This window comes from Lycium ferocissimum, chromosome 10, assembly GCF_029784015.1.
Source record: "Lycium ferocissimum isolate CSIRO_LF1 chromosome 10, AGI_CSIRO_Lferr_CH_V1, whole genome shotgun sequence".
In the NCBI taxonomy this organism is placed as follows: Eukaryota; Viridiplantae; Streptophyta; class Magnoliopsida; order Solanales; family Solanaceae; genus Lycium; species Lycium ferocissimum.
The window spans coordinates 15,893,404-15,916,465 of record NC_081351.1 but is presented as its reverse complement, the minus strand read 5'-3'; the positions used below and the strand labels follow the sequence as shown (position 1 = coordinate 15,916,465).

The 23,062-nt window shown below is 32.4% G+C and overlaps 1 protein-coding gene across 1 annotated transcript; it reads left to right on the top strand.

Moving 5' to 3' along the window:
- Positions 1–1,466: 1,466 nt before the first annotated feature.
- Positions 1,467–5,118, top strand: LOC132034651 (protein TIFY 9-like). The gene is made up of 6 exons (XM_059425034.1): positions 1,467–1,557; positions 2,017–2,092; positions 2,190–2,283; positions 2,994–3,084; positions 3,192–3,249; positions 4,922–5,118. Exons 1-6 carry the CDS (start codon positions 1,467–1,469, stop codon positions 5,055–5,057), a joined length of 546 nt encoding a protein of 181 aa, XP_059281017.1. The 3' UTR covers positions 5,058–5,118.
- Positions 5,119–23,062: the final 17,944 nt, after the last annotated feature.

Genomic DNA, 23,062 nt, shown 5'->3' with positions numbered 1-23,062 from the left:
TTGTTATGTTGATATTATCCCCGTGTTAAACAGGTTAGGCGTCTATCGAAGGGATTGACTCGTCATAGTCCTTCGAAGATTGAGCCAAGGTATGTAAAGATATTTCTTCTTTCGCCACTACGGCACGACTTTCCGTTTATTATTGTGTTCTTATGTATAAGCTTTAAGGTCTGAGGATTGTGAAAGTAAGTTAATTCCATGTTATCAGTCTCACAAGTCGAATAAGAGCTATGTCATGTATGAACGAATCGACACTTCAATAAGTTGTTCCACTCTTAAGATATAGTTTCGAAGTTACCGTTACAGGGTTAGAGTATTCTACTTAAGATATCAATTAATGGATGACTTCCAAAGTATCGTTAGTGGATTAGAGATGGTTACTTAAGGTGAATCATGTCGATAGCTTTCAGGTGATTGTTATGGAATTATAGTACCGTACGTAATATGAATCGTATCAATAGCCTTGGGTGATTGTTAATGGATTATAGTTCCTACTTAAGATGAATCATACCGATAGCTCCTGGATTACTATTATTGGGTTATAGATCGACACATAAGGTGAACCACCTCGATACGGTCATACTAAGCTTTCCATGAGAGTAAGATCATTCAGGTGGTAGGTGAAAAGTTCATAGGATATTATCATACTTCTGATTGAAATTGGAATGGACGGAGTATGTTCGATTGAAGTAAAAGCCAAACTTTCAACTCTTCTCAGTACTATATATGTTGATAAATATGTTTTTGTAATTATTTGTGAAAATATAAAGGAAAAAAAAATAGATCTAAGCCATCTAAATTTTCAACAGCCTATGTGGCATTCATCTGAGCCCACTCTTGGGAATTAACGGAAGAATTAGATAATTTAGATCGCGTACTTCCAAGCGTGCATGGTTTTTACAGAGAGGAAATTAAAAGGACAATAACACTCTATGTCTATTTGATGAAAATATTTACCCAAAATAGCTCATGTTTCTAATATTACCCGAAATGACCCTTTTATACACTATTATAAATTTTTATACAAGGTTGATACATTATCTACAAGAGAAGTGAATAATATTGTATAATGTTATATATCATGTGTATAAACATTGTTGCCAGAAAAAAAATGAGTATGCCGATATAAATTAAAAATATGACTACATAAATATAATATTTTATGTTGGATTGTATATTATTGAAATTATTTGGAGAAAATAATTGACCCCACGGCCCACGCGACCCGCACAAGGGTCATAAGTCATAACTCTAGAAACTCCTGCTTTTAAGTTTTATCCATCAGATTCGTCTCATTTTACTCGTGCCTGGACTGCATACCCCGCAAAACACTCAATTAACCCCACACCCTAACCCCACGTCCTTGTTTATATATATATATATATATATATATATATATATATATATATATATATCTGATCATAAATATTCCCCAACCATCACCCAATCTTCTCAATAATCAAACAATGGCGAGATTTGCTGTGGAACATGATTTCTTCAGCATGGAGAAAGAGTCTACTCATCATGCTAAACTTGAAAGTGGAACAGCCTTAGGAGGTTTTATTTTTCTCTCCGTTTAGTATATTTTATATAAATTCGTATATGCCTATCTATGTGTTCAACTATATGTGTGCAAGTATAACTGTATAAGTATAGGTATATCTCAATACAAAGTACTCTCTCCGTTATAACGGAGTTTGAATTTCAATTTTAAATTGTTAATTCTTGTAACTTATAATACTTTTTGTGTAGTTTATAAATATGTAAATTATCTTTTAATAACCTTAAAGATTATATGTCTGAATGCATAGTCAAAGTAAAGAAGTGACTCGAGAAATCTGAGCTATACCATATAAATTAGGACAGCGAGAGTATATCAACTGCTACAATGGAAGATCCATGCAACATAGTTAAGTAGTACTAGTGCATATTACACTTCTATCTACTACTGTATTAACTTGTTTTTTTCTCCGTTCCATTGAATTTGTGTTTTTCCTCATAAAAACTTTGTCATAGATATTCAAAGTGTGATTCCAAAGACTGATCCTGAACTTTTGAACCCTCAATTGCCCGTTTTTAGTCCTATTTCGAGGTAATTTGGCATTTTATCACCCACGCCTGCATAGATTTGGATGCTTTAGACATTAAAAATACGTCACATTGATTGATCTTTATATTGATTTTATTAGGCTTTGTTGTGGCACGGAAAATGGCACAAAAAATGTGCCTCTGACCATTTTCTACGATGGAACGGTTACCGTTTTCGATGTCTCCAGTGACGAGGTTTTTCATCAATTAAATGCCTCTCTGACTTTGTTTCCTTTTTCACTTTTGAATTGGTTAAACGTATAATTGTGATTCTTTGCTTCCGTTTGGCCGTAAGTTTTTTTTTTTTTTTTTTTTCACTTTTTAGCAAAAGTATTTAGAAAACATTGTTTGGTTATAAATAGTTACAAGGAGTATCAGTGTTTGGGCAGTTTTTGAAGATGAATTTTTCAAGTCTTAAAAAGTGATTTAGATTAGTAGGCGTTTAGCCATAGAAACCAAATAGTTTTCACTTTTATTTGGAATTTTTGAAGTTGGTGTTGAAGATTGAGTTATGTTTGGTTATAGTTTTTACAAAGAGTATTTGACTGCAAAGTGAAAACAAGGTTCTAGGTGTTTTTCAAATTCTTTAAGTTGTATTTACAATTTTCATGACTAAACGCTAATTTTCAAATAAAGTGAAAAAAAATCAGAAAAAAAATGAATAATTCTCGGGGCCAAACAGGTCCAAAAATCTCGGAAAAAAGTGAAAAAAAAATTTCCAAGTTTTTGAAGTTTTCCCCTCAAAAACTTCAACTTATTTTCGACTAAAATGTATGTCCAAACACAATTTCAACTTTCAAAAACTATGTTTCATCTCATCTCTTCTTCTTCTTTTTTTCTTTTTTTTCTTTTTTTCAAATTTCAACCAAATCTACTTCCAAACACTAGCTGAATTTGTTGCGTAGGCGGAAGCTATTCTAAGGTTCGCAGAAAGCTCAAAAATTATGGATGCGTTTACTCCAAGAAAACAATTGTTTGTGGAAACATTAAGTGGAGGTAAACGCTTTTTTTCTTCCTTTTCTTTTTAGAATTTGATGAATGTTTTTATCATGTTGAATTTTTTTCTTAAATGGAAGAATACTGTGTTGGTTCATTGCATGTAGATCTACCATTGGCAAGGAGAAACTCCTTACTTAGATTCTTGGAGAAGCGAAAAGAGAGGTTGGTATTTTCATCTATGTTACTTCTAGCATTTCTCAGATTAAATTTTCCATGTATACAACATAAACGATAACTGAAAGAACAGTAATACTCCCTGTGGTCCATCATGATTTTTTTTTCCCTTTTTTCTTAAATAACGTTATTTATATATATTGGATTGGTTTTTTAAAATTGTTTTGAAGATGAGTTTCTATGTTTGAACAAGTGGTTTTAACCAATATTTCAGGTATTTCTCCAATCGCAGAACTTATAGTAGTATGTTTTTCAAGTTTAATGCATATCCAAACATAATATCAACTTTCAAATATACCTTTTCAAATGCTTCTCGCTGTTTTAATTTGTTTGTTTTAGATATTTGAAGAGTCAAATGGCATCGATCTACTTTTGCTATAAATTTTTCTACTAATACTTTCTACATGTTTTAAATTGTTAACTATTGTAAGTAATACTTTTTATGTATTTTCTAAATATGTAAATTTTATTTCAAAAAAATTTAAAATATTCTATGTCCGAATCCACGCCAAACATTAGTTAATTTGACTTCGTACTCTGAGCCAAGTCACATAAATTGAAACAGACGGATCAACATTTGAAAAAGTATGATTATGTTATTTTTCTCCAAATTTATCTCTTCTTCAATAAATAAATGATCAAATAGTTTGAGAAGACATAAAGAGTAATTTTAGGAGATATAAAGGGTAACCTTTACTAAACAGAACTAAGTAGCTACATTAATATTGTTCTTTAAAGATATCAGATTACTACATTAAATTACATTTCTGATTAAGATTAAGAAAAACAAAAAATGAAACAGATAAATGAGTTATCGTCGGTGTATTATATGACTGTGCTCTTTTTGAGTAATTTGTTTTCATACATATTTGTATTATCCTTCAAGTTGTTAAAATATCAAGACTTTAATCTGGTACCAAATTTCTTTGAAATATAAGATAGCTAGCAGTCTCTGTTTTTAACTTAGCTAAGTATTCATTTCCCACATAGAGGATGTGGATTAGGCATGCAATTATGAGAATCTTGGTGTTCACATGATTTGGGTGAGCGATATGGTGACGTAATTTATCATCACAGTGCTGAGTTTCTTTTTCCAATCTCAAATTATTTAAAAGCAATCACAAGTAAAGTATAATAATATTTGCATTGTTAGTTGGTATAAGTTGAATATCAAATTCTTGTGCATATGACTAACTCGTAGGGAGTAATATAAACTCTAAGATCATCATAAAAGTGTAATATAAACTTTGTTATATATGATCATAGAATACTTGGTTCTGTCTTAACTTTTAATTTATGTGTAATTAGTAAAGGTTCAAGATCGGTAAGGTAAGGTCTAGCTAGACCTCCTTGCTTGTACTTCTCCGTTTGATGAATAGTTTTTAACATTAATAAGAAGACTGCTAGACACCCTATCTAATAGAGTAAATTCGCTTAAAAAAGAAAAAAGGCATATGCCTGACTCACTATCTTTTTTCCCCTCAAGGGTAAGGTTGTGTTTGAGACTATATTATTATTCCCTCCGTGCCATTTTATATGACACCGTTAGTAGTCAAAACAAAATTTTCTTTAGCCATAACTTTTTCTCGTTGTTTTAAATATTTTTAATTAATCATGAATAGTTGTGAGTTATACTCCCATTTTTATGTATCTTTTGCAGGCTGACTATGGTGTCACCTGATGGTCTATTCCAGTCCCCTATCTTTGGCTCCTTAGGCTATACTGCCTCTAAAAGCAAGAATCAGCAGAAGATCGGAGTATCATACAACACTGCTGATGATATAGATAAATCCTAATGTAAAATGTTAATTTTGCGGATTTGGTAGTACTGCTCTTATATGTTACTAAGATATTTGCTTTCCCAGTCAAATTATTTTACTATATTACTACTATATATAAGGGACAATGTAAAGAATTTTATAGTCCTTAGTTAAGTTGTAACTATGTGGTTAGCTTGCCAACCAAAAGAGATAAATTGCTCTTTCAAATATGCCATTGTATTTGTTGTTTATTAGTTTATATGTCAAAATATGTTTCAATAAATCAAGATACTATCAAACCCTTTTTGGTGATACATAGCCCCTTACATTAACTTGTTGTAGGTGCAGTATGTATCATAACTTTTTTCTATGACTTATTTTTGCCCCTACTTTATTTCCTTTTTTACTTAGGTTGCCACATTAAATTTGGTAAATATTATATTATAAACTTTAAGCCAAAAAAATGCTTGAAAAGTTGTGGATTGTGATAATGTCATCTAATAGAAATAACTATGTACAAAAATAATTTAAAATTGTGATAATATTACCTTTGAAGTACTCATTTGGTACTCGAAAATTACTCCGCCGATCAAATTTTCTTAGTAGTTTTTAAATTTCTCTTGATCTTATTTTTACAATTATTACATTAAAAAATAAATTTCAACACTTTTTAAGAATTAAAAATTAGAATCTTGGGAAATAAAAGAAAACGAACTTTAAATTTTATTCAATTTGCTTAATGTAGAAAAGTAGGAAAAAGAAAAGGTGCTTACGAAGTGATCAACTCCTCAATTTGTTAAATACTTTTGATAGTCACATACCATTGAAAAAAAAAAGACATCCTTTTTTTCTTACAAGCACTTAATTTGTTGAAAATCATATAATGCTTAATTGATTGGGTAAGAGAGTTTTCTTTTTAAGAATAAAGCAATAATGGGTCAATGACAAATTAAATTAATTCTTGAACTTTGTTTTAATGAATTTAAGCTTTTCTAAATTTCATCTAAACCTAACTTTAATCACCATATTTTTTTTCTAGCATAAATCGTTGCATGAAATTATGAGTAGTTAATTAATAAATACTAAAACAATCTATTGTTACCTCTAACTAAAAATTATATGCTTACAACTTCATAAAATATTAAAGTGTCTTTTTCAATTTATGATTATAGTCCATATGAAATCATTTTGCATAATTTAAATTATGTTACTAAACATCAAGTTATTTTTATCCATTTGATATCTGCTTATTTCCTAGCAAACTTGCTTTCTTATAAATGATTTTTTAAATTATCTAATGACGTGATCAGAAAACACAAATTATTTTTTTCAGTTAAAACCATTATGAAGTACTTTATTACTAGGATTTTGGGCCCGGGCTCAGCACGGGCTTTTTAGAACTAGTATTATATATAAGAGAGAGGTGCTTTTGTAGTCCTCGCAAAATTTTTACTCTTATGGTGTTGTTACATGTGACTTTATTTTGTCTTTTGCCTAATTTCATTTTTTGGATTCATTTTTTAGCTTAAGTATGTTTTTATGTGGACTTATGTAATTGGTGTATATTGAATTGTAATAACTTTTGGACAATTCGTAGGAACGCCCCTTATTAGGGTGGTCTTTAATTTTTGTCCCTCAAATTGATGGTCTTTAATTTTTGCCATTCGCCTAGAATACCCTGATGTTCTGGATTCGAATCTCGGCTTAGGCATAAAATAAAATAAAAATTCACAAGGCAAGACTTTTGGTAAAGTCTGCCTTATGCGGCATAGGTTGCCTTAAGGCATAACTAAAGTTCTACCGGATCCGACAGAGGTTCCCTTATAAGGCAAGGCAACCTATGCCGGATCCGGCATAACTTTGGTTATGCCTTAAGGCAACCTATGCCGCATAAGGTAGACTTTTCTCAAAGCTTTGCCCTTACAAATTTTTTTTTTTTTTTGACCGAGCGAGGATTACTTTTTAAGCGAAGGACAAAAATTAAAGACCAACAATTTGAGGGGCTAAAATTAAAGAGCACCCCCAAAAAAAAAAAAAGGACAATCCGCGAAAAAAAATGATAACTTCTTGTGAATATTTTCTTGCTCTGGACTTCCTTCGGTTCATATTATGTGGTATTTTAGTTTTTATTTAATTCGAATAATTTTTTATTTATGTATATAATTGAGAAGGTATTAATAGTTATTTTACTAAATTTCCTATTATTTAGATAAGTGAATTTATACATAACCAGAAAATCATATTGTTGGTACTATTAAGCTAAGGTAATTTAGTAAAACGCTTATTACTTTGTAGCATAAGCTAACAACACCATATAATATGGAAATAAAGGATTATTAAATTATCCTTTACATTATTTGTTGTCATACATATTATGTAGGTAAATTTAGTCAATTATGGAACCATAGTATCGTTTTCAACCAGAGCATTTATTAGATCTTACTAATTTCTCATGCCCCGATTTTAATTTATGTGACACTTTTTATTTCGCCAAAGTGTTTGACTAAATTATGAAGCTAAATTGAATCAGATCAACTTAATATTTTAAATTAAATTTAGATATTAAAAATACAAAAAGTACTATAAATTGCAATATTAACTTAGAAGAAATAGTTTTTTAAGCTATTGATTCTGGACGTTCATTTAATGAATTTATTTTTTTCCCTTAATTTCGTCTAAAACTAAGCCTAAATCACCACATTTAGCTAGCATAAACTCTTGTTACATGAAATATTATGAGTGAAATTAAAACTTAATAGTACTAAAAAAATCTATTTCTTTTTACTTATACAATTTATATGCTCACAAATTCATAAAAATGTCAATATCTTTCAGTTTATGATTTTCACTGAGCTGTATTATTTTACATAATTTAAATTATTTTACTTTACAGAATGTCGAGTCGCTTGTATCCCTTTAGTATTTGATGATTTTTATGCTAAACTTCCTTCCTCATAATTAATTTTTTGTTCAAAAATTATCTAATTAGTTGACTAAAAAACATTTATAATAATGCAGACTTATCAACAATACATATTATATTTAACGTGCCACTGAATTGTAAATTATGCAGTAAGAAAATATATAGCCACTGAATTGTAAATTATGCAGTAAGAAAATATATAATAAATTATACTTTTCTAATTGAAATATGACAACTTTTATATCTTGAGTTTTGGTTCGGGCTTAGCATGGGCCTCAAATAATTAGTATGGAATATAACTAGAAGGATAGTAGGACAGCTACGTGCATATTGTCAATACATAGGAACCCCACAGAGGGGTGAATCTAGCCTTTCACCTATGAGTTCACGTGAACCTTCTACCTCTTGTTCAAACTCTATATTTATTTTAGAAAATTTACTAAATATATACAATAAATACTTGACTGTGAATAGAATTACTGTTATATATTAACTTGAGGTCTGTTATAAAAACGCAAAAATTTCAAAATTTTGAGTCCGTCTCTACCCACACACCTAATGTCATTGCACTCTCGTGAATTTGCGTGTCACCTTCAAGTAACACTTTTTTATTTTATTTATTACTTTATGCCAGAAGTCCTGCCAATATTTACTAGTAGCATCACATTTGAACCGTGTTAAATATATAGATGAACTTGTCTTATATTACTACAATTCTTTCCACTTGGGTAAAGCTCCATAATTGAACGACGGGTCAGTTTGGGCTAGTTTTGTTTTCATTTTTTTGCACGGATTGCCCTTCGTTTGGGGTGGTCTTTAAATTTTGCCCTTCAAATTTGTGATCTTTAAATTTTGCCCTTCATATTTGTGGTATTTGCTTGGAAAGATGAGCGAATACATGAAGTTATTCGAACCCCCGCCGCATAAAATAAAAAATAATTTCGTAAGGAAGGATCGTGGGGGAGTGTATGCCGGATCCGGCATAAAGTCTTTAAGGAAAAATTAAAGTTATGCCGGATCCGATAACTAAATGTATGCCCTTCCAGTAAAAGTTATATATTTTAGTTAAACATAACTAAAAGTCTCGGGGCATACAAAATTTAAACTTTGCCTTATAAGGCAAACACTCATAATTGGTTTTGGACAAAAAAAAAAGTTCTTTATAAAGATGCTTTAAGGATTAATTGGCTGCAAATATGGACTTGAAGTGATCAGATTCTAAAGAGTGTACATATTTGAAGGTATCTATTACGTGGGAATTGAAAAAGAAATTAAGTACATCACCGATTCAATATTTACATAGCTTTGTCTATTTTGGTTAAAAAAAAATGCATATATATACTTTAAGACAAAGTTTGCCCATAAGATAAGTATGCCCCCACCAAAGTTTGGTAATTCCTAAACAAGTTTATGCCGATGGGGCATACTTTTAATGGACAAACTTTTATGAATAAACTTGTGAAGGAATTATCAATATGCGGGAACCGGCATACTTATACTTGGCACTTGTCTTATGTTAATTCCTTCACAAGTTTATGCTTTTAAACTCGCAATTTTTTTTAAAATTTTGACCTGTGGGGGTTCGAACTCGAAACTCATGAGATTTAGAAAGGAAAATTTAAAGATTTCAAATATGGGTCAGTTTAAAGGCTAAAAGAAGGGCAATTCGCCCTTTTGTTTTTTGGTCTAGGTTTAGGCAGTGGTAGGAAAATTTTATGTCTTTTCTTATAACGTGGACTTGTGCCTTTTTTTTTTTCCAGATTCTTTTCCTTTTTTTTTTTTTTTTCTTTAATTTCATTAGGAAACTAGCAAAGATTTCTGAAATCACGTGTCATTTTTTTTTTCCATTTAACTTAACTAGTTTCACAATTCTTTTCAAAATATTTGTTGCTAACCATCTCAAGCCTTCCTGTAACGATGCAGAACTGAAAATACATCTTATTTTAATTTTGTCACCCTCCTTTGGAAAGAACAATGATTTTAGAAAGGGTAAGTTGCATTCTTTTGCGGTTATGTGTGATTTTCTTTTTGTAGGTTTATTTTGTTATGTATTTCGATTTTATTTTTGGTCTTGCTTATAGTATCTTGGCAAATTTTAATATTTGGAAAACAAAATATAACTTTTGCCCGAAACAAAAAGAAAAGGAAGTTCAATTTAAGATTGGGAGTTTTTATGTAAATAACAAGTTTGAGAAATTGCAGTGACAAAATATGAAGTAGTATGTATTTTCAATTTGATTGAGAATATTTGTAAATCTCTTTGAAAAATAAAGAATGAAAAAGGGGTTAAGTTTGACTGATGAGATAAATGATCTCTTATTTATGCCTACCTTAACTAAGGTAAATTTTGGAGAAGAACAAACCTTTCATTTATTGATTCAATCTATTTTAATCCATTTAACACTACAAGAAAAAATATATGTGAATTTTTATTGTCATAGATTGATTATTGTTGCAAAAAGTACTTTTGACAATAAAAAAAATATTTTGTTGCATGAACTTTACCCATCGGTTGTTATTGCAACAACGTACAACAACTTTTTTTTTTTGTTGCCAAAAGTATTTGTTGCAACAATAATCAATACTATGGCAACAAAATTAAATTATTTAGCAACAAAAAAATCATTTGCCAATAATAAAATTAAGTTGTTACCAAATATAAAACTTTTTGTTGCGATTTTTATTCTTTTTTATAGTGTAAATTCAGTTCAAATTGTTCATTTGTTACCGGATACTCCTAATTACTTCTCATTGTTCTTTTGTGTTTCCTAAGAGTAATTAATCTACTTAGTTTGCACATGGAGAACGTGCTAGGGCTGGACTAGTATTCTTTTACAGCGTACTCTTTACTTGAAATGACTGATAGTGTGATACAACTCTATAATTTTTTGGAGGCAGCAGAATATATATGGTGTCACCTTATGGCCCGGCAAGCAATGGCTCTGGAAACAAGAATTAGCAGAAGATACCCTTTTTCCAATGTAGATATGGATCTTGATGGGAAGTGTTGATGTGGTATCTGGTAATGGAATTAAAAATTTTAATTTATGGGTTTTGAATTATACACACATAATTAGTTCCTTAAATTTATGAGAATATTTTATTTAGACACTCGAACTAAATTTTATTTCAATTAGATACTTTAACTGATGGTAAAGTGTTTCAACTAGACACTTTTTGTTCAAATTTTTTTTAAAAAAAATTATTTGTATTTTTATTCATCTATAAAGTATTTAAGTTAATCACGTAAAATATGTAATTCACTTTAATTATATTTATCAACCTCAAGTCGAAAATGTCTGGGTTTTATGGCTTATCAAGGTGAATGCGTATAATTAAAGAATAAAAACACATACAAATTTTTTTTTCAAAATTTAAATCGAATGTGTCTAATTGAAATACTTGATTAGAGGTTGAGGTGTTTAATTGAGACATAGAATGTTTAAATGAAATATCTAACCCTGTCTATTAGTACTATTCTTAAGTTGCTTAGCTGTAGGCTTTACCAGCTAGAGATGTTATGTCACCAGTAGTCGTAGTGAGGACTGCTAGTAACATAATGCACGTTTTTAGTATTGAGGATTAGTTTAGGCAGTAGTACCTGGGAACTTGCAGTTTCCAAAGGACAAGAATAGCATAGCATTTGATCCTGTGGACGTAAAGGAATGAATATTCCCTTAGTACTACAGTTACAGTTTTTTCCCTAAACGTTTTATTACATGCCTCACATAACCAATCGATAGACACTTGTAGTGGTTTGATTCTTTCACTTGAACACTTCAACTAAATCTTATTTCATTTAGACACTAGAGGTAGGGTTCGACAGTGCCATTTAGACACTTTTCGCTGAATCAGCTAAATTTATAAAGTGTGTGCAATACACTTGCTGCTGACGTGACAAATGACGAATAAACTGAGGACATGTATCTTTTTTAATTAAAAAAAAACTATTTTGAAATATTTAATAACAAATTAAAAGTAATACTCTCAACAAGAAAAAGAAAAACTTGATTTACACCCAATCAGAAAAAGACACACTATGGACAAAAAGAAAAAGAAAAACAGGACACATTGAAAATTCTGAAATGAATAGTTGTTCTTGGTGTTCTTCACCATCTTCATGTTGTTCTTGTTACAACCCCAATTTTAATCCAAATTTTCTAGAGAAACTCCTCCAAATCTGTTATAACTTTAACTAAAGATTCCCTATGAAGATCCAAAGACAATCCAACATTAATTTTTCAAAATTTTCATCAAATCAATTAACCCATTTTAAACCTTCAAGCTTTCTAAAGACTCCATTAATAGCAAGTGTTTTTTTTAATCTTTTTGAGAATTTTATTTTTCTTTTGTTTATTAAATAGATTTATCCAAAGAAAAATCATCTTTCATCTCTTGTAAACACTTAGGGAGAGAGGGTGGTAGCGGTCTTAATTTTTTTTTCCAGGTAAACAAGATAGCAATGGTGGAAGGTTTGTTAAATGGAGAAGAAAGAGAAAGACAAAAAAAGAAGAAGGAAATAAAAAAAGAAAAAATCTATTTTTTGGGCTCTTCACGCGCCAATTTGGTGTGGAAATCACGGAAGTTGCCAAATCAGCAAAAAGTGTCTAAAGGCATAGTCGGACCCTACCTGATGTGTCTAAATGAAACAAGGTTTGGTTGAGGTGCTCGAGTGAAAGAACCGGACGACCATAGGTGTCTATCGACGAGTTGGCCTATATTTATATACCACGATGGTACCATGGTCCTGATGAGTGTCCCATTGAAAGATTGAAGTGCCCTCCATGATACCATCATTATATATATATATATATATATATATATATATATATATATATATATATATATATATATATATATATATATATATAGATAGATAGATAGATAGATAGATGATATCAAAGAGGGTTTTTTCGAGAAAAGTATGTCATTTTTAATAAATGGACATGATCATTCATAATACCGTCTCGATATTTATATACTATGATGGTATCATAGAGGACTAAGAGAAGAATCGAAAGATCTTCCATGATACCATCTCGTATATTTATATACCATGTTGGTATCATAATTTTTTTTTGGGAGGGGGGGGGGGGGGGGAGGGGGGCATCTCGGTAAATACTTTTAATTTTTTTTCTGGAGATATGGAAGTACTGGGAGTATGATGGGGTAATTATTTTGATTTGACGGGGCATGCGTGATTTTTCCTTTTTTAAAGCTAGAAAATAAATTCACGAAAATCAGGTTATTCTTTCTTTTGTGTGACCTCAATAATTATTGGACTCAAACTTATAAGGCAAGGATATTTTTTAGAACTTCTGTTCATTGTTATTGGAGGATATTACTGTTAACTAATATTGTTGTAGTTAATTATGTGGTTTCTAATGTTCGGTCAAAAATACATATATTTAGCTATTAGTTGCCTCGCATTTTAATATTTTTAATCGTCTTTTGAGTACTATTATATTGTTTTGTGCTTAGTATTATATTTTTACTATGTAAGAATAAAGTAGTGTGAAGATGAAAAAATTTGAAAAAAAACTGGAATAAAGTGTAGCAAATTGCAAGGAAAGAAGAAAGAGAAAAATAATGTGAAATAAAATTGGCTAATGAAAACAAAGAACAACACGTCTAAGAGAAAGAAGTTATTGCACGTCTAAGAGAAAGAAGTTATTTTCTTTCTTTTATTTTTCTTGTTTTTATAAGAAGACTCCCAGTATGAGCCAAAATCAATTATTTTGAGTCTTAAAAGTGGACTCCTACTATGTTCACAACACGTATAGGACTCCTTAGCTGAAATACTTTAGCTAAAAATCCATATATAACTTCCTATATATATTGTTTCGCAATGTTACATCTGTATGTTCTATTTAAATTAGGTCTCTTATTCATATATATAACTTTACGTTTTCACCTGTTTTTAGTCAGTCATATTATATTTACTACTATAATTCTTCATTCGTATTCTAGTAAAGATCGGCTTTACTATTGATTAGACAAATATTACAATTCAACTTGGAGATATAGAATAATTTCTTTTTAGGGGCATAAAAGTCGATCAACATTTAGAAGATATTTTCTTCATTCAACATTTAACCAAAATTATTCGTACTTTTAATATATGTAAATATATAGATTACTGTTCTTTATGCACTCAATTTTTCGATGCATCTTTCTCTTCTTAACATGGGGAACTATTAGTCCGAGCTTCATTTAATTGCATCTTTATCTGAAGTAATTGATGTCAACACCTTTTCACTTTCCACTCTCCATGTTGGTTTCTTCTCTTCTATTCCGTGATGGCTTATTTAAGCTTAACCTACACCTATGTCAGTGATTGGGTAAAATCATAGCGACAGGATTAAATTATATAGCATGCTTATTCTTCAGCCATGCCATTTGATTGTTCCTCTTTTTATTTATTTATTTATTTATTTATAAAGGTAGTGTCCAGGTGAGCTTTCACATATCTCGACTATTCCATCAAGTACTTGCTACCTCCCACCAACATAAGTACTTAGCTACTCTACCAATCAAGATTTAAGCAAATGCGAAGAAATCACAATTTTTTGCTCTGCTCGGACTTGATTTCTGCTCTATATTACTTCAGGGCATAGCTGAGCTCAATCTTTAGTATATTTATCAATTTTAATATCATTAGGTAGAGTATTATCATTCACGTGTAGCATTCATTCATTTGTCAGGATAGTAAAATAACAAATGCTACACATTTGCTTCACCTGCTCTTTACTCCCTTTACCCACGAGGTAAATAAACTTCGCCTCTTCTCATTTGGGGCGGCGGGGGGGTGGGGGTGGGGTATACCATAGTACTATCATTGACTAATGAGAATTTTTTTAGTTGGATGAAAGCAGCTGTTTACTTGCTGATAGGGAATATATTTCCTATAAATGTGATCATACTATAAAAGGGAATTGAAATCCAACTGCAACATTCTGATCGTGTAAGCTGCCATAGCAGCTTACATAATTTGTCTAGGAGATATTAAAACATCTCTTAACTATGCTCTGTCCTTTTGTGGATGTTAAAACTGTGTTACCTTGTTATGAACCTCGTTATGGGCTTGGTAGACCAAACAAGTAATAACACAGTCAATGATGGACTTGGGCCTGAGGTGAAGTTAAGGTTCAACGAGAGAACTAAACAACCCAACAAGAGAGCGGATTTCCTCGGGGATCCGGGTTAAGCAAAGTTAGCAGTTAAAAGGGCGGCACTGGCCTATTGAAGGGTTTATGTGAATATTGTCGAGTCTAAGCTCAAAGTCTGTTTCTCCTCATCCCCATGCTCGGTATCTCTAATTCTCATCCCCTTCTTTCTATCCTTGTATTTTCAATTCAGTCTTTCCATTTCATCATTAGAAAGTTTAGGTATATTGAGTCTGAGTTGTAATTCCTTTTCATTGTTGGAAGTAATAGAAGAATTGTTTGTAAACCATTCATTACAGACCTTTTCATCTAAAAGCTTATGCAGCTAGAAAGAGCACATTTTTAATACAACAATAATATATCAAGTGTGATCCCGCAAGTGGGACCTGGGGAGGGTAGATTGTCCGCAAATCTCACCCCCACATTATGAGTTAGAGAGGTTGTTTACGATAGACCATCGGCTCAAGAAAATGTTTTTATAATAGGTGTGAAAATACAAAAGCAAAGAAGCGTTGATGAAAACTCTAAGAAAAGGAAAATATTGACAAAGAAAATAATATGGTAATCGAAGCAAAATAAACAACAAAGAGCAAACTTTTAATCACTTAATTATGTTATGTCACGGCGTGTCCCTTCACGTGTTGGCTTGATTCTTTTTTATTGGCCAAACACATGAAATATTTCATTTGCTTTTTTGAGTGGCGGGGAAATTTGAACTGAAGACTTTTATTTGCTTTGATTCTATATTGAAATGTGTGGTCATTTCGTGTAAAAATTTAAATTAAGAAAACATAATGAATGAGTTGTTGAATTAAACAATATTGCTCAGGTGCTTGTTTACTCATTGCTGTCAAATTCTTCTCTTGATTTCTCATCATATTCTATTGGGATTTATCAGTGCTAGTGCTAGTGCTACCAGAAGGATCCTGTCTTTGAAGCAATCATTTCCCTCGAGGTTAATGTCTAGTAGCAGAGTTGTACTCACAAATAATCAATCAAATATTTTTCTTTCATATTTATTTGGTGATTGCCGTTATTTATTTTCTTCTAGCAAAATTTATTGCGAACAAATTTTTGGCCCCCCAGTGGGACAAACTCTGCCCTTCATCTCTTTATCTCCAAAATCAAATCTGCAAATTTTCAAATCCACTGATGTGATGGCCTCAGAGAAAATCTTTGACATTCCATCCACAAGTATTATTGTTATTTCTTGCCCAACGACTCGTAGCTTGTTCAAAGCTGGTGCTTTGGAGGGATCAAAGTGTTTCATCTCCTTAGAGACGTTAGACAAGAACAAACCAACAATGGCGACTATAAGATCTGGGGACAACACTTCATTTTTGTCGTCTGGAGAAGTTTCTCAAGCATGCTCTAACTTTTACGAGTCCGAAGCTTGGTGGATTCTTCAACTTCTAACGTGGTGAGTGTTATGATGACCAATGCGATCAACGTAGAGGAAAGACTCGCAGCAATGATGCAAACTATCGAGGTGTTGAGGAAATCCGTGGAGGACAAAGATCTTCAAATATCACAAATGATGAACAAGTTGGAACTCTACAGTGAGTCAAGTAACATCCCAACACCACAAGAAAAAGAGGTTTCATCTGCTACCAAGTTGTCCAACGCTCAAAGTGAAAATCAAGTTGCTTCAGTTATGACGTTGTCTATCCAACAACTACAAGCCATGATAACAAACACTATTAGAGCTCAATATGGTGGACCATCACAAAATTCGTTGTACTATTCTGAACCATAGACCAAGCGAATTGATTGCCTGCGTATGCCGATTTGATATCAACCGCCAAAGTTGCAACAATTTGATGGCAAAGGAAACCCAAGACAACACGCTGCACATTTTGTGGAGACTTGTTGCAATGCTAGTACACATGACGATCTTCTTTTCAAGTAATTTGTTCGCTCGCTAAAGGTTTTTGATTGGTACACCGATCTCGGGCGAGAATCAATTGATAGTTCAGAGCAACTTGAAAAGGAGTTTCTCAATTTCTTTTGCAGCACATCGAATGGTAAGCATGATAGAGTTGACGGTCACCAAGCAACAGAAGGATGAATCAGTGATTGACTACATCAACCGCTGGTGAGCATTGAGTTTGGACGGTAAAGACCGTCTCTCAGAAATGTCTTTTGTTGAGATGTGCATCTAAGGAATGCATTGGGGCCTCACATATATTGACTAAGACTTAAGTCGTGAACTTTTGAAGAATTGGCTACGCGAGCATACGACATGGAGTGGGCATTGCGACTCATGGAAAGGCTTCATTATATTTCGTTCCAAGGAACGAAGAAAAAAGAATTCAACCGACTAACAAAGCACCAAAGTGAAGATGCCATGATGGTACGAGCAACATCCATAAAAGTTGCTGCTAAACAAAAAATAAAGGAAAAAGATACAAGTTAGTATCCTCTAGAAGAAAAGCGACATCCAATGTTGAAGGAGTTAGAAAGAAATGTTTACCCTTTTCCAAATTCTGATGTCCCTTCCATTCTTGACGAGTTGCTTACCATGAAGGTTATTGAACTTCCTGCATCAAAGCGACCTTATCAAAAGAATAAAGTCAATGATCCCAAATACTGTAAATTATATTGCATCGTAAGTCATCCAACTGAAAAATGTTTCATCCTAAAAGAGAAGATCAAGACGTTAGTTAGGGATGGAAATCTAATCATTGACGATGAAGACACAATTGAGGTAGACTGTGCAAGTTCTTATCTTCACAATAAGGAGAGCCCGATTCCACAAACTCAAAGAAGTAGGCATTTTGTTGCATCTCCGAAGATTAGACAAGGAAAAATCATGTTCGAATTTGAGAGCTTGGAACAGGTTGAAGTTCTAGCCTTGAAGAAAACTCCAAATAGGTCCAAGTTAGATGTCCTAAATCATAAGGACGATAAAACTTGGACATTGTTGTCTCACAAAAGACATAAGAATCAAAAAGCTTTGAAGCATCAAATCCCAAAGGCAAAAAGTTACCACAGATCATCTGCAAACATGGAGAAGCATAAAGTCCGACGTCAAGAGTTGGTGCAACAATGCTTCATCACAAAGGGTTAGAAATCCATTTACAGTATTGGAGTTCTTTCCTGAAATGCTCCTAGATGCACGAGCTTAAACTGCATATCTAATGCTCCTCGACGTACTAGCCTATACTTCAAGTTACAATGCTCTTTTTCACACGAGTTTAAACTGCACGTTTCAACACTCCATGATGCACGAGTATAAACTGCAAACAAAAAAGAAAAGAAAAACTCAAATAAATACTCTTCACCAAGGTACGTAGACAATTTAGAATTTCGTTGTAAGTGTAGTCACATGAGTAAAATAAACTCATCCCTTCAACAGGGAGCCAAAGAAAAGTTGCTTGCCTGAAGTTTCCTCTGCTTCTTTTCACATGCTTGGAGAATCTAAAGACAAGCTTCTACAACTTTGGAGAATGGAGCGATTCTCCCTGACGATCTTCTTACATCAATTTCTTCATAGTAGATGAATCTTGGTGCATATACTCACTATGTCTGGGTGCATATCTACTTAGTTCATGCACTTAATTGTCATAGCTTTAAAAAAAAATGAGGTACTTCAATTGTATCTCTCCCCAAGCTAAAGAGGGAGATGCATTATCAACTTTCTAGCCAAGGTTGAAAAGGACTACTCCAAGTGTCAATCTCGCTAAGCCGCAAGGATGATCATGCACTATGTAATTGTTCTACGAACGTCGCAAGGAAATTGAAGGCTCCAACTTATTTCTGCGGAAAACACTCAAGGATAGTCACACCAAGTGATTCCTCACATATTAGGTGGACATCCTCTTGGTCTGATATCGAGATCATTTGTGCTCCTTCATAAACCTGCAAAAAAAAAAAAAGATGTTGGCGCCACAACGCTTCAATGAGACATTGTGAGCATTGTGACACACACACTATTCTCTGCCCGATCTTGAAGGATGAAATGCTCTAAAAGTTCTTCCATCAAGTCGTTGGAAGGTTGAAATGCTCTTTGTACGTCTTTCTGAAAATGCAAGTAGAAGGCATGAAGTATACTTCATTTTCCAAGTCGGGGGAATGAGATTCTCCATGTGCCTCTCATCAAGATTGGAGAACGCTACTCCAAGTGTTCTCCATCAATACCATAAGGAAGAAGGAAGCACCAACTTATTTTTCGCCAAAGTGAAAAAACCAGCAAGGAGGGGTGCACTGAGTCGCATCTCACAAAAGTCGGACAGAGTAATGCAACAAGTTTCATCAAAGTCGGACGGAAGACCCTCAAATTCCTACACGTTACTCACCCGTCCGCCACTGGAAACACCGTTTCCGATGTTTCCCGTCTAACTTGCATGTGTTAAGCATGCCGCCAGCGTTCATCCTGAGCCAGGATCAAACTCTCCATGAGATTCATAGTTGCATTACTTATAGCTTCCTAGTAGTTCCTCTCCAATCAATGATGATGAACTTTGAAGGTCTTTCCATTGCTGCAGGGATTTTGTTTGATCTTATTGCTTCAAGAGCGGGTTGTGCCATCACATGCATCTTCTCAGTGTGAAATAGAGACCATTTACTCCCACGTTCAGACCTACAAAAAGAAAGATACAAAAAAAAAAAAAAAAAAAGGAGAAGCGCGCTCGTGAATGTTGTCCAAAGTCACAACATGTCAGATTCTATTGCCGACTTCAAAAATTAATTCTTGTGAATTCAAAAGGATTTCGATATTGATTTTTCAATATGTCGTATTCCAACAAGTGTAGAATCTTCAAAATCAAGCGTCTCGTTATTTTTAAACTTGTACACCAAGATACGGACATTTTGGTGAGACTAGACAAATCTGTGAGAAGTGTTGACACCTAATTTTCACCTCATAAAATGTATATTTGGATTTCCATATTTCCCGAGTCCAAGACGGGGTGTGGATGCCTTTTAAAATTAAAAATTTAAAAATTCTGAGAAAATTGCAAAATTGACGTTTAATTATTATTTTTCACAAAAATTAACAATTACAAGAAAATTACGGGTTATTTACTTTCACAAACGTGTTTTGAAAAGAAGATACACATCCCGTTCCGTCTAGCTCGGAAAAATTAATAATTTAAACAACGTAAAAATTACGTTTTACTCTTGACCGCATTTTTTTATACGCTTGAATATCCTTCGGAACTATATCAATATTGGGCTCGTTTTAAAGCTTGCATTTTTACTTTACGAGTTTTAATTTTTATTCAGCCTAAATGGTTAATATATTTAACTATATATACATTTATAATATATAGTCTATTAAATGAAAAAGGGGTTAATTTAAATGTTTTTAAAACTTAAGGGAGGGGGTTTCTTTTTTAAAAAAAAGGGGAGTGAAAGTTTATTAAAATAAACTTCCACCCCCCCCCCCCCCCACCCTCCATTTTCATGTCCACCCGCACCCTCGTCTTTTTCTCTCCCAAATGAGATGATTTTTCTAGGGTTTGATCACGAGCTTGATTCAACCACTTCCATGGCTGTTTCAAGCCTAATTTTGGGGGGTTTTTCATCCCCATCCTCTGTTTTATCGACTACCAGGTTTAATTTGATTCAATTTACATTTTAATTCCTAAAATTAACCCTAATAAAGGTATTACCCAAACCCTTCAAGTATTGATGATGCCACAAGCGGAGTCATGAACTCTTAGTCATCTTGTGCTACTCAATACAAATTTGAAGGGATTTTAGGGGAAATTCCCTTAGGATTCTGTGGTTGGGTACGAATTTAGGAGGGTTTCTATCCATTGGTATGTTTGTTTACGTTATTGTCCTATGACTGTACCTATTTTGATGACTAGTGTACTATTTCCTAATTTTTGGGAATTTTGGATAAATTCTGATACAATATGGCTGTTTTCTTGTTTGTATATGCTGAGGTGTAAAACTTATGTGAGAATAGAGTACATTTGGACATATTTGCTAAGAATTAACCTGTCCTTTAGGGGGATTTCGATTTTTTTTTTTTAAATGTTGGGTAAGATTTTTTTTTGGGGGGGGGGGGGAGGGGGGGTAAATTTCAATTGGGATAATTGTTTTTATTCCCATTTCTATCCCTAAACCCTAATCTAATTGCTATAAATAGCAAGCCATATGGTTGTTTTGGGGGCTTCTCTCTTTTTGTTTTCGGTCCTCTCTTTTGTTTTCGAAAAAAAAAATCCTAAGTTAAAACAACACTAAGTGTTCTAGCCTACAAAAATACAATACATATACATTATGTAGCTACTACAAAAGCAAAAGCATACCACTGATATATACTAAATATACCCCTATACTAAAAACCATAAGATATATAAGACTACACTTAATATATATATAGAATACATAAAATTTTGAAGAAGAAATGACTTATTATTAAGGTATCAAGTGTTGGTGTTTGAAGAGTTGATTCAATACCCTCTATTTTGGTCTTTAGGTTGCTCCAATAAGAAGTAAATCCTTTTTTCAATCTTTGTTTTATTTTCGGTTTTGATTATTTACTGCCTTAAGCTTGTTCAATATTTAGAATGCTATAAATAATTAGTATGTTGCTATTCTATTTTGTTTTTTTCAAGTATATAAAATAAGTTAAGTTTAAATCATGTTATGTCAAGTAGATACAATGCCTTGTTAGTTTAACAAAATGAGAAGAAATAGCTAAAAATGGGGGTTTTAGGCTCCCAAGTTTTAGTTTAAAGGTAGCAAGTTAGAGAGTTATGATAAGCAGTCATAGTTGGTGATAATCTGTATTTAGGCTATAATCTTATACCTCTCAGTTCTGAGTTTTTTGTGAAAATATGTGGTTGTTGGGACTGTAACATACAACTGTTGGAAAATTACTCTTCAAAGTCTATAAATGACTTACTTTGTCTTATTTGGTCATTGTACCATACCTGGTTGTTAAATTAGTTAAATATGATCACTATTAGCTAGTTAAGTTCATTTAGAGTAGTATCCTTGCTTGATATGTTAAAAACCGTCTTAAGTTAGTAAGTTTTTCCTTTAAAGTGAGTTATGAAGTTGTTTGCTAAAACTTGAATGAAATTTTTCTAAAAAATAAATATCTTGAAACTGCTTTTGGTTAGATGTTTATGGTCTGCCATTCTCCCTGTTGTGAAACTGCAAAAAATGATCTACAATAGTGCTAAGTGCTTGATAACTTGGTTTGTGATTGGTATACTTACATTTTTTTTCTTTTTTCTTTTTTTGTGAAAATGATCTTAAGTCATCACTAGAATCTAGTTTGTTAATTTAAAGCTTTGAAAACTGCTTAAGTGTCTATACTGTTTTGAAAGTGAAAACTGAATGGCTTTGATTGACTTGCTATCTTGTTTAAGTAGTTTAATGGGAATAAAAATGGATTTAGTATCTGTCTTATAGGAATTTTGAAACCTTGGAATTGTTATGAAAAGTTGGTTAAAGTTGAAGTCTGTGTTTGCTAAAAAAAATGAATTTCCATCAGTCTATGGGAAATTTATGCTTGCTTCATATGAGATTTGCATAATTAGAACATGAAAATGACTTTAAAGGTGTAGAACCTCACTGAATTGTAATCCTGTCTCTCTTTTACTCTTAAAATATGAACTTGTTTAACCTATCTTTGTACAATCTGCTATGTGTTTTGCTCCTAATGCATCTTCATGGCCTAGAGTAGAGACCATACACCCTCTAATTCCTTTGATTAAATTTTTGCTAGTTGGCATAATGTATGTTGAAACTTATCTGATTATGTGACTTAAAATGAAAAACTTAGCTTGAAATCTGCTATTTAGACCAAACTTTGTTCATTTATATATTGTTTGGGACCATTGTTATCCATTTAAGATGGAAATTGGCTCTGAATGTTACTATTTGTTCCAACTTATAGTTTGACACTTCTCAGAACTTGTCTCTTGAAAACTGAAACTGTTATTAGCCAAGTATGGCCCTTATTAAAAGTTGTAAAAATGAACCTATTT